The sequence below is a fragment of the Plectropomus leopardus genome, chromosome 3 (genome assembly GCF_008729295.1).
Source record: "Plectropomus leopardus isolate mb chromosome 3, YSFRI_Pleo_2.0, whole genome shotgun sequence".
Classification (NCBI taxonomy): Eukaryota; Metazoa; Chordata; class Actinopteri; order Perciformes; family Serranidae; genus Plectropomus; species Plectropomus leopardus.
Window position 1 is genome coordinate 20,882,075 of NC_056465.1, and position 12,175 is coordinate 20,894,249.

Genomic DNA, 12,175 nt, shown 5'->3' on the forward strand with positions numbered 1-12,175 from the left:
ACCTTTTTTAAAAAAAAGAGTTATCATAGATCTATAGATTTAAATCTACAGCAACAAAGCAGTAGAAAACAGTAATTTTTTATTTATTTTATAAATGTGCAACTTAATGTTTTCTTAGCATCAAGTTATATGTACTTTTTTGAAAACACAATGAATAATAATTTGCATTCCAGGCTTTGAATAATTTATATTCTATATTGTTTGCTAATGATGAATAGATGCATACTGTTGTTCTATTTAAAATATAGTTAAAATTACACAAACATGGACTTTATTATTTTAAAAATTTACGTGTTTGGACTCTACAGCTTAAAGAGGGCATTTTCAAGAAATAGAGCCCCACGAACATTTAGAAAATGAACAGTCATTAGTTTCTGTAAATAAATGGCAATAACACAACCATTTCACAGCTACAGTGCTGTCCAGCACACAGTGTCATGACATCAAATGGTCATGGTCGCCCTGACCATGACAAATAAAGTGAGCAAACAGCCATAGGGCGCTCTCTTGTCTGAACTTTGAAACTGAACATGATGAAAAGATGCCAAACACATTAACATCATTCATAAAATTAGTTAATAGCATTGTTATGAATATATGAAGACAGAAATGATCCAATCCAACACCTACAATAGATCTTAGTATGGAGCATGACGAAAAATCAAATCAATCAATAAATCAATTTTTTCTTCTGTTAATTAAAGATGTTATTCATTTTCTTTTTAATTAACAATGTGGGTTCCTATAACTCACTTACATATGTTTCTATTAGAATGTGTGAAAAGAAGAAGGTTTTACTCAGTTTACTTTCACCCTCCATTTATACAAAACAACACATGGTCAGTTCTTATCAGATATTGTGGTGTACAGATATTAAATAATAAAGTACATGCTATCAAGAGCAAATTATCTTTTACATCTTTTACAACTGGAAATTACCATTACTTTAAATTATATATATATGTATATGTGTGTGTGTGTGTGTGTGTGTGTGTGTGTGTGTGTGTGTATGTGTGTGTTCTATGCATTTTTTTGGTTTTTTATTGGATTAATTTTTTAATGTTTTTTCAGCTCAGTGTGCTCATTGTTGTCATTTATCTTTTGTTGTATTTTTGTTTTTTGTTTGTTTTCTCTTTTTTTGTGATTGTTTGTTTGTTTATTTTCAAGTTGGGGTGGTCCGTTTGTATAAGCCTTTGGCTTCTTGAGATCTTATGTCTTATTTGTATTCATCTCGATTTTATGCAGTTTTATACTGTGTACAAATAAACTGAAACTAAACTAACACAATAATTAACTCAAAAAACAACATGTTTCCTTTGATAAATTATTTGTCTATTTAATTTCCTTCTTTCAAATGTAAAATGAAAACTGCATATTTTCATAAATACAAATACAAGAGTTGGCTGTTTTTTAAGTAATGGTCTTTTAATGTGTTATTGTAAAATGAATTGTGAGAAACAGCAAACATGGACAAAAAACCTGATGATTAACTTTGACTTGGCATATCTGAGGAGTACAAGTTTAGGTGACCCTAACTTTTGATCCACTGATACACCAACAAGTTGGTTTGAATCTGAAAGGTGAAATAAGTTATCTACCAAACAGGGTGTACTGAGCAAAGAAACCAGGGTTCGTATCATACCTTCATGACATTCTTGTTTGGCTTTGTCAGCAGAAATCTTCCCTTTAAAAGGCGACCTGTGACTGCAGAGATTCACAACCTCTTCAGCCATGAGGGCGGTTGTGCTTGCCGTGGCTCTGGCCTTCGTGGGTGAGTATGATCTCTGCATTTGCAAAGATGCTTCAGAGGAAATAAAGAACAATGAATTTCATAGAAAATGCAGTTTTTATCAGAAACAGCAAACTATTGTACATTTTTTTGTATTTGGATGTCTTAAAATAATGCTTTTGAAAAGGTAAAACTTTTACATAACAAACTAGCTAACATTGCATACAGCTCAGCAGAAGACTCAAACATGTTTCAGATTAGAACCTGAGAGATTTCTATAATATAATATAAAGAATAATGTAATACAGTCACTGCTTTAATACAGGGGTTTAGAGCAACTAATGGAGCAACTAATAGTTCATTTACAATAAAAAACATATTCATTATTTTGTATTCTATGCTGAGCGTTTATCCAAAAAGAATACAGTTGTATCGTGTTTTTTTTCCCAATTTAATAAATGTTAAAATGTTAAAAACTAAATTAAATAGTTTTAGCATTTACTTGATGGATTATCAATTTCTTTTTATTGTCATTTCAGCTTGTGAACCTCATAACTTTGGTAAGTTCAGTATTTTATTATAATTTAAAAGACAGCTTTAATTTTTCCAAACAATGAGCCTCATGCAAGAAACGATATACGAACACATTTTCTCTCATTTTTGTTCATATCTACAGTTTGTTTTTATTTTGTTAGTACCCACTGGTTTCTGTGATTCTCCAATGTTTTCTTATTTTTGCTCTTCTATTAAGTAAGAGAAAATTTTACAAGTGGTCCAGAGCACTCGTACCATGATAAGAAAAAAACATTTTTCTTTACACAGGCCACAAATTGTTGTCGAACACAAGGAAAAAATAGTTTTATATTTGAGGAACCTTTAAAATTACATGAAAATCATTTAATCAAATTTAGAAAATGTTTTAGAGTAATAACAGTCATTGGAATTCAAAATTCCAGGGCTAAAGAAGTATTACTATACTTGTTGCATTGACTTCAAATACTGTAATACTGGTAACTGTGCATCCCTCTGCTGACCAGTGGTGGCATGTAACTAAGTACATTTACTCAAGTCGTGTATTTAGTACAAATCTGAGGAACTTTTATGTTAATTGAGTATTTTAATCTCATAATGCTATCCATGTCTACCTCACTACACTTCAGAGGGAAATATTGTTATTTTTATTCCACTAATATTAGATCATTATTTCACATATTAAGGTTTTTGCACACAAACCAAATAAATATATACATGTGCAGCTAAAATGTTACATGAAAGTGAACTATTATATTAAAATACAATCTATTTAATAATTAATGGTTCATATGATGTCATATACTACCTCAAATAGGTTTTGGGGATGAGTTAGAATGTATCTCAATGAGTGCAATTGTTCTTACAGCTCCTGAGTTTGCTGCTGGTAAGACCTATGTGTATAAGTATGAGACTTTGCTCCTGGGCGGTCTGCCAGAGAAAGATCTGGCCAGAGCTGGACTCAAAATCAGCAGTAAAGTTCTCATCAGTGCCACAGCTGAAAATAAACTAATGTTGAAGGTAAAGTTCAAGAGCATTAGCAGTCAACAATCTTTTCTCTGCTAAAATGCACACTGCCATGTAATAAATCTTATCCTTACACTCTAGCTTTTGGAACCTGAGCTCTATGAGTTCAGCGGCATCTACCCCAAGGATCAGTTAGTCCCAGCAACCAAGCTGACATCTGCCCTGGCAGCTCAGCTCTTGACTCCCATCAAGTTCGAGTATGCCAACGGTGTTGTTGGAAAAATGTTCGCCCCTGAGGGAATTTCAACAATGGTGCTGAATGTCTACAGAGGTATCCTGAACGTCCTTCAGCTCAACATCAAGAAAACACAGAACGTCTATGAGATGCAGGAGGTTTGTCAAAGATCCTTCGGCACTGATGTAAATCCATCAGAAGAAGTTCTTCCTAGTTAACTTGAGCTGTTCTCATTAGGCTGGAGCTCAGGGTGTGTGCAAGACCCTCTATGCCATCAGTGAAGATGAAAAGGCTGAACGTATCCTTCTTACAAAGACCAGGGATCTGAACCACTGCCAGGAGAAGATCATGAAGGATATGGGGTTGGCATACACTGAGAAATGTGCAAAGTGCCAGCAGGTAGGATCAAACCCATTTTGTGTCATGCATACATCTAAAAAAAAAAAGTAGAAAATGCTGCCTGTCTAAGCAACTATGTGGTTCACAGAATTCAAAGAACCTTAGAGGAGCTACAGCATACAACTACGTCTTGAAGGCTGTTCCTAGCGGCATATTGATCCTGGAGGCCACAGTCAATGAGCTGATCCAGTTTTCACCTTTCACTGAGATGAACGGAGCTGCCCAGATGGAGACAAAGTAGGTTAATAGATTCTGAGAATACAATAATGGCAGTGTTTGGATTTAATGGTGCTACAAATGAACCTTTTTTGCATTTCCTTCAAGGCAATCCTTGGTCTTCCTTGAAATTCAGAGGGCCCCTATTGTACCCATCACAGCTGAGTATCTCCACCGTGGATCTCTCAAGTATGAGTTCTCCACTGAGCTTCTTCAGACACCCATTCAGCTCATCAAGATCACCAATGTACAGACCCAGGTACAGACTGCTTTAAATCGTCAGTGATGTCAGAAAATGTGTGAAACTCAACCTTATTGAATGAATTCCCCTTTAATTCTGTGTTCCAAGATTGTGGAGATTCTGAATCATCTGGTTACCCACAACGTGGAAAGAGTCCATGAAGATGCTCCTCTGAAATTTTTGGAACTCATTCAGCTCCTCCGTGTTGCCCACTTTGAAGACCTGGAAGTGCTCTGGAGCCGCTACAGAACCAACCCTGCCTACAGGTGACTTTAAGCGTTTGAACATTTATATAAAATGCAAGAAAATATATGTACTGCATATGTATAGCAGTCTGCTCACTCCATTTTCTTCTTCCAGACAGTGGATCTTGGATGCTATCCCCACCATTGGAACTCCTGTGGCTCTGAAGTTCATCAAGGAGAAATACCTGGCCAATGAACTAACAACTGCTGAAGCTGCTCAGGCTCTGATTACATCTGTTCACATGGTGACAGCAGACACTGAGGCCATCAAGCTGGTTGCGGTAGGTAAACAACAAAGCAAGTTAATTTGTCAGTTATAAGAATGGAGGTGTGAAACATTTCTAATTGTTGCTATCTAACAGGACCTGGCAGTCAACCACATGATAGTGGAAAGACCAGTTCTACGTGAGATCGTCCTCCTCGGCTATGGTACCATGATTTCAAAACACTGCGCTGAGAAGATTGTCTGCCCTGCTGAACTTATAAGGGTAATGTAACCTTGTTCTTTTCATATCACCTCAAAATCTTCTGCACATTTTTTGATGAGAAAAGGAGATATTAATTCCTAATTTTTCCCCAACAGCCCATCCAGGACCTGCTTACAGAGGCTGTTGCTAAAGATGAGACCCAGAATATCATCCTACTCCTGAAGGTTTTGGGTAACGCTGGCCACCCTACTAGCCTTAAGCCAATCACAAAGATCCTGCCAATCCACGGCACTGCTGCTGCAGCTCTGCCCATGAGAGTCCATGCTGATGCCATCATGGCTTTGAGGAACATTGCAAAGAAAGAGCCCAGAATGGTGAATTCTCAACACCAAAGAGTATTTCAAATTTTTCTGTTTTTTTGCACTTCAATCTGAGTCTTCTTTCTCTTCAGATCCAGGAACTGGCTCTTCAGCTCTACATGGACAAGGCTCTTCACCCAGAGCTCCGTATGCTTGCTTGCATTGTGCTGTTTGAGACAAGGCCTCCAATGGGATTGGTAACAACTCTTGCCAACATTGTGAAGACAGAGCCGAATCTGCAAGTAGCAAGCTTCACTTACTCTCACATGAAGTCCCTGACCAGGAGCACTGCCACTATCCATGCCTCACTGTAAGAGCACTCCTTAATCTCTATTCATCATCAAATCCATCTCCATGAACTAATGTCTGCATACTCAGTTATTTTCTGTTTTAATCACAGTGCTGCAGCTTGCAACGTCGCTGTCAAGATCTTGAGCCCAAAGCTGGACAGGCTGAGCTTGCGTTTCAGCAAAGCTATCCACGCAGACATCTATAACAGTATGAGCAATTTGATTTGCCTCAACTCAAGTTAATTTTTTTCTGAAATATAAACTAACGGCATCTAATCGAACTCTTTCAGATCCCTTGATGCTTGGTGCTGCTGCCAGCGCTTTCTACATCAATGATGCTGCCACCATTCTGCCCAGATCTATTGTGGCTAAGACCAGTGCCTACCTTGCTGGAGCTGCTGCCGATGTCCTGGAGGTAAAAAGGATGAGAAAACACCTATGCACTGAAATATATTTTTTAGTATTTTACTTTGAAAATTACCTTTTGAATTTTTTTTAGGTTGGAGTGAGAACTGAGGGAATCCAGGAGGTTCTCCTGAAAAACCCTGCACTCATTGACAATGTTGACAGGATCACCAAGATGAAACGTGTCATTAAGGCTGTAAGTATGACAAACCAGGAAAGTGCAAAAACAAGGATAAAATCACATTCAATGACATATGATGAAACACAGCAAGCTAGTGAGTCTGAGTGTTTGTTTCCTATTTTTACAGCTCTCTCAGTGGAGGGCTCTGCCCACCAGAACACCTCTGGCTTCTGTCTACATTAAGTTCTTCGGACAAGAAATTGCCTTTGTCAACATTGACAAAGTCTTGATTGACCAGGCCATTGCGGTATGATTAAAATCCCTATCTGTTAACGTCAAGACCAAATTCAAACCAAATTATTTATCACAATTTTTTGCAATCCACAATATGACCCATTATGATTAATTCTTCCTTACAGCTCACTACTGGACCTTCTGCTCAGACATTTGGCATGAATGCCATCAAGACTGTGTTGTCTGGTGCTTCCTTCAACTTTGCTAAGCCTCTGCTGGCCACTGAGGTGAGGCGCATCCTGCCAACTGCTGCTGGTCTTCCAATGGAGCTCAGTCTTTACACTGCTGCTGTGGCTGCTGCAGCTGTTAAGGGTAAGTAGAAGCTAGAAAGCATCCGCAGTTTAGCTCGCTACAGGTCCCACCTATCTTGTGCTATTAGAAGTCTTGACCTTCTAATTGCTGTCACATTGCTTTTTCAAAGCAAAAGAGACAGTGTGCATGTCTTAGATAGCAATACTGAAGCACTGATGGGACATGGAACACAATACCATCTCGTAGTGGAACCAAGAGTGTTAAAATTATTGTGTTGAGTGGTGACAGATGGGTTTATTTGTTTTCTTAGTCAAAGCCACCACAAAACCAGCTCTGCCAGAGAACTTCCATCTTTCCCACCTGTTGAAGACTGACATTCAGTTTGATACTGAGCTCAGACCAAGGTAGGTACAAAATATGACACTAGAATAGAAAACAAGCGCGAAGTATATCATATCATCAAGTGTGACACCAAATGTCCTCTTGTTTTAGCATTGCTGTGAACACATTTGCTGTGATGGGAGTTAACACTGCCATGCTCCAGGCTGCTGTGCTATCAAGAGCTAAACTCAACACCATTTTGCCCACCAAAATCGCTGCAAGACTTGACATCAACGAGGGCCACTTTAAGATCCAAGCTCTGCCTGTTTCTGTGCCTGAACACATTGCAGCTGTGAAGTAAGCCTTTCAACTCAATGTGTACCCTTGACAAATGGTTAAACTCCTTTCACTTCTATTCTTAGGAGTCTATTTGATTAAGTCCCCGTTCTTTCAACAGTGTTGAGACTGTTGCTCTGGCAAGAAACATTGAGGATCTAGCTGCCACTAAAATCACTCCCATCATCACTGCCAAAGTCTTGGATTACATCTCCCGGGAGAAACTCACATCTAAGATCATTTCATCTACTTCTGTGGTGAGCTTTAAACATTGTCTTTTAAGATAGTTACAGAAGTGAATACATTTACAAAATAATTAATATGTCTTTCTTTTGTTAGTCAAAATCCTCAGAGATCCTTAACGAGGATGTGTCAGCTCCCATCTCCATTAAAACACCCAGAGCAGTTCAGTTTGCGAAGAAGTATTGTGTCAAAGCTGTTGGACTGAATGGCTGTCTGAAGGTTGCCACTGAAAACGCTGCCTCCATCCAGGACATTATCCTTTACAAACTGGCCGGAAAGCACTCTATTACTCTTTCCTTGACACCAAGTAAGTAGTGAGAACACAGTGTTTGTTCATTTTGTCCTGGCACTGTGCTTAAAGCTCATTATTAATGATATTATCTAATTATACTTTCAGTTACTGGTGAGGCCATTGAGAGACTGGAGATTGAGATTCAAATTGGACCAAAGGCTGCAGAGAAGCTCATTAAAAAGATCAACCTGAGTGAAGAAATCATCAACGGAAGACCGGCCCTGATGAAGCTCAAGAAAATCCTGGTTCCTGGTCAGAGGAATGTCACCTCATCTTCCTCCAGCTCCAGCAGCTCTCGCTCAAGCCTTAGCTCAAGATCCTCCTCCAGCTCCTCATCTCGTGTAAGCAGCAAGGCTGTTGATGTAGCCCGTAAACTTCGCAGCAGCAGCAGCAGCAGCAGCAGCAGAAGCAGCAGCAGCAGCAGCAGCAGCAGCAGCAGCAGAAGCAGCAGCAGCAGCAGAAGCAGCAGCAGCAGCAGCAGAAGCAGCAGACTCAGCTCCTCAAGATCTTTGAGCAGGTCCAGCTCCGCATCTAGCCTTGCATCCCTCTTCAGTGCTAGCTCCAGTTCCTCTCGCTCCAGTGCTCGTGTCTCAAAGGTAAGCACTTCAAAATTCTCTGTATGGAAGAATATGAATGTCTAAACATCATAGTAAGTGTGGGATCTGACAAAAATATTTCTCTCAACAGCGGGTGGTTTATCCCCACAAGTTCAAGAAGATCCACAAGATGCAGGTACAACTGGATGGTGCTTCAAACAATGACAATGTATCAGATAGTTTGTACATTTTAAACGGTCTTCCAGTTTTTTCTTGCCTGCCTCTAACTTCCATACATTATTATTGCTTTAGGCTCTCACCTCTCAAGCAGTTTCCAAGAGCAGTGCTTCAAGCTTTGAAGCCATCTATAGCAAGGTGAATCTTGGTCATCTTAAAAAAATTACTTCTTCAGATCTGTTCATTGATTGGTTTCTTTGTGCACTCACATGATTTAATCATGATTGTTCCCTCAGAGAAAATTCCTCAGCGATGAAGTTGCTCCTACCTTTGCCATCATCGTCCGTGCCGTCACAGCTGAGAAGGTAATGGGATACGAACTGGCAGTCTACCTCGACAAAATTAACACCAGACTTCAGGTTATTCTGGCTTCCTTGGCTGCAGATGACAACTGGAAACTCTGTGCTGATGGAGTTCTGCTTAGCAAGCACAAAGTCACAGTAAGACACTGTTTTGACATTTATTATATCATAGAGCTTATGACATAGTATTAAAAAGCTACTGTTAAAACAGCCTGCCTTGTTGTCACATCTACTGTCTCTCAATAGGCTAAAGTTGCCTGGGGAGCAGAATGCAAGCAGTATGACACCATGATCACAGCTGAGACTGGTCTTCTTGGTCCAAGCCCTGCAGCTCGCCTCAGGGTGGCCTGGAACGAACTGCCTTCTGCCCTGAAACGCTACGCAAAGAAGTATGAAACATCAGAGGCACTGTCTTGAGCATAATCACATGTATTAAAGACTACCGGTGTATAAAATGTCTGATATTTGGATTTTTTTTCAGGGTGTATGACTACATTCCTGCAATGTCTGGCTTGATTAAAGAAAAGGATGAAAACAGCGACAAGCAGCTCTCATTTACCGTGGTTGCCACATCTGACAAGATCCTTGACATCATTTGGAAAACACCAACAGTATGAATTATTGAGTAGTTCACCCAAAATATGAGGTTTTGTTCGTTTGTTTTTTCTAATAAATGTGAATTATTCTGTTTGCAGCATACTGTCTACAAGATGGCTTTGCATCTTCCCATTGCTCTGCCACTTGAAGAAATCAAAGGTCTCACCCCCTTCGATGATGTTGCTGATAAAGCCCACTTCTTGCTCGCCAAGGCTGGTGCAGGTAAAGAATGACATAATGGTTTGATATGAAAAGCACTGGCTGTTATCTAAACCCTGGATTAAAACTATTTCTTTTATTCTTTGCAGCTGAATGTAAATTCATCAAAGACACACTGACCACATTCAACAACAGGAAGTACAAGAACGTGATGCCGTTGTCTTGCTACCAAGTTCTGGCACAGGACTGCACCGATGAGCTGAAATTCATGGTTCTGCTGAAGAAGGATCAAATTGAACAGAACCACATCAATGTGAAAATTGCTGACATGTGAGTGTCCATAAAAAAACTTAAGTGAAACTGTTTCTTTCTTTCATCCACAAGCAGTTAAATGAAATATTTTCATTTCTTCACTTCTAGCGATATTGACCTGTACCCGAAGAACACTGAAGTGATTGTGAAGGTCAATGGAATGGAAATACCCATCAGCAACCTGCCATACCAGCATCCCACAGGTGCCTATACATACTAATCCCACCTTTAAAATCTTGTACTCGTAATAACATTTAACAATGCAAACTACACATTTTTAAATTACTTGTCTGTAATAGAATATGTAATTGGAGTGAAGTGACTAATATTCAACTGTTTTGCTTAAAGCTAAAATCCAGATCAGGCCAAAAGGTGAAGGCATCTCTGTGTACGCTCCTAGCCATGGTCTTCATGAAGTCTACTTCGACAAGAACTCATGGACGGTAAATGCAATACTTACTACAGACAATTTAAGATTAGATATAAAATTCAAATAAGATCTTTTAATGTTAATTTAAAGGTTTTTCTTTTGTTGTTGTTGTTGCCTGTAAACATTACATGCAATTCCAGGCTTAAAACTGTGACCTCTGAGAATAACAACTTTTGATTTTAATAACTTGATAAACTTGATACTTTATATTTGATAGCCTGTCATGTCTCATGTGATCCTGCCATGCAGGTTAAAGTTGTGGACTGGATGAAGGCACAGACCTGTGGACTCTGTGGAAAGGCCGATGGGGAAGTCAGAGAGGAGTACCGCACACCCAACGGACGTGTGACCAAGAGCACAGTTAGCTTTGCTCATTCCTGGGTTCTGCCAGCAGAGACCTGCAGGGACACCACTGGTGAGATACAAAGTTCATTGGGGAAATATTTTACAGCAGCATCCTTTTCCACCGTGGTGTAAAACATCTATTATATAACTACATATGGTTAAACAAGTCTTGTATGTAAAGGTGCAATGAATCCTTTAGAAACTCACTTTTAAACACTTTTGTCTTGCAGAGTGCCGCATGAAGCATGAATCTGTGAAGCTGGAGAGACAGGTGAACATCCATGGCCAGGAATCCAAATGCTTCTCTGTGGAGCCCGTGCTGCGTTGCCTGCCTGGCTGCTTCCCTGTGAAGACCACCACCATCACTGTTGGCTTCCACTGCCTGCCTGCCGGTGAGTCTGCAAAGAAATCAAAGCTGGTTCAAGTGACTGAATATGAAAAAGTGGAGAGAAATGACACAGCTTCTAATTGCTTTGCTCTATTCACTTGTGCAGATTCTGTTGCCGAGAATCTGAGCAGCATTTACCACGCCAGCGTGGACCTGAGGGAAACTGCAGAGGCCCACCTAGCCTGCAGCTGCACTGCTCAGTGTGCCCAATAATAAAACTTTCTTCTGCCAATCACTTACATCATGTGTATGTGTACCATTTTAAATGTAACTTTATAAATATACTGCATCTCAAACCAACTTTTCTGTCTTAAGTTATTTAAATCATGGTGTCACACAGAACACAAAACATAACATGAGAAACTCAAAATGACTACAAAACATTGGAAGGGAACTTTAAAGACACACAAAAAAACTAAAAAAAATATGCAAAACAACCACAAAAAAGACTCAAAATAATGTCACAAAACAACTACAAAATGACACAAATCACGAAAAGATTTATAACATCTGCAAAGAGATACATAAAGGGGCAAAACTACCACAAATGTGTGTCTTGCCCCTGCGGGAGAGAGCTTGTATTAGCATTCCTTCTAGATATCAAAATACGCTACAAATAAGCTGTAAGCACAGTAACATCAATCTGAAGTGAGTTATACATGTATCCAGTTTAAAATATTTAATGAAAAAGTTAAAAGTACATTGAGTCACCAGTAGAAGATCTATGTGTTCCTGTGCCTAATGCAGCTCCCGATCTGACAAAGCTGCATGATATCAATCACTCAATGAAAGGGAGCATCATTATTAACATCCAATATCCATGCATTTTTCTTACTGCATTTTTATACATTACTTGTTTTATTCAATGCCTGGAAATGAATTTTGCCTGATATTCAAATTACAAATTGGTTACACATTTTGACTCTTGGAGAGGTGGTGGGGCCTATTGTCTCATAATCAGCCCAT

At 39.2% G+C, this 12,175-nt stretch overlaps 1 protein-coding gene across 1 annotated transcript; it reads left to right on the forward strand.

Moving 5' to 3' along the window:
• Positions 1–1,731: 1,731 nt before the first annotated feature.
• On the forward strand, positions 1,732–11,422 carry LOC121963459 (vitellogenin-1-like). Its single transcript, XM_042513746.1, has 34 exons — positions 1,732–1,771; positions 2,269–2,289; positions 3,129–3,280; positions 3,368–3,619; positions 3,699–3,860; positions 3,949–4,097; positions 4,185–4,335; positions 4,426–4,583; positions 4,678–4,843; positions 4,925–5,050; positions 5,146–5,364; positions 5,442–5,659; positions 5,750–5,847; positions 5,930–6,054; positions 6,139–6,240; positions 6,353–6,472; positions 6,585–6,771; positions 7,022–7,115; positions 7,204–7,389; positions 7,490–7,625; positions 7,708–7,918; positions 8,009–8,499; positions 8,591–8,635; positions 8,752–8,814; positions 8,913–9,116; positions 9,225–9,367; positions 9,460–9,589; positions 9,674–9,797; positions 9,884–10,064; positions 10,155–10,249; positions 10,395–10,489; positions 10,726–10,891; positions 11,052–11,213; positions 11,316–11,422. Exons 1-34 carry the CDS (start codon positions 1,732–1,734, stop codon positions 11,420–11,422), a joined length of 5,079 nt encoding a protein of 1,692 aa, XP_042369680.1.
• Positions 11,423–12,175: the final 753 nt, after the last annotated feature.

Coding starts and splice junctions, on each gene's coding strand:
- LOC121963459 (XM_042513746.1), top strand. CDS start 1,732: ATGAGGGCGGTTGTGCTTGCCGTGGCTCTGGCCTTCGTGG. Junction 10,892..11,051: donor GACCTGCAGGGACACCACTG/GTGAGATACAAA, acceptor TTTGTCTTGCAG/AGTGCCGCATGAAGCATGAA. Junction 11,214..11,315: donor CTTCCACTGCCTGCCTGCCG/GTGAGTCTGCAA, acceptor TCACTTGTGCAG/ATTCTGTTGCCGAGAATCTG.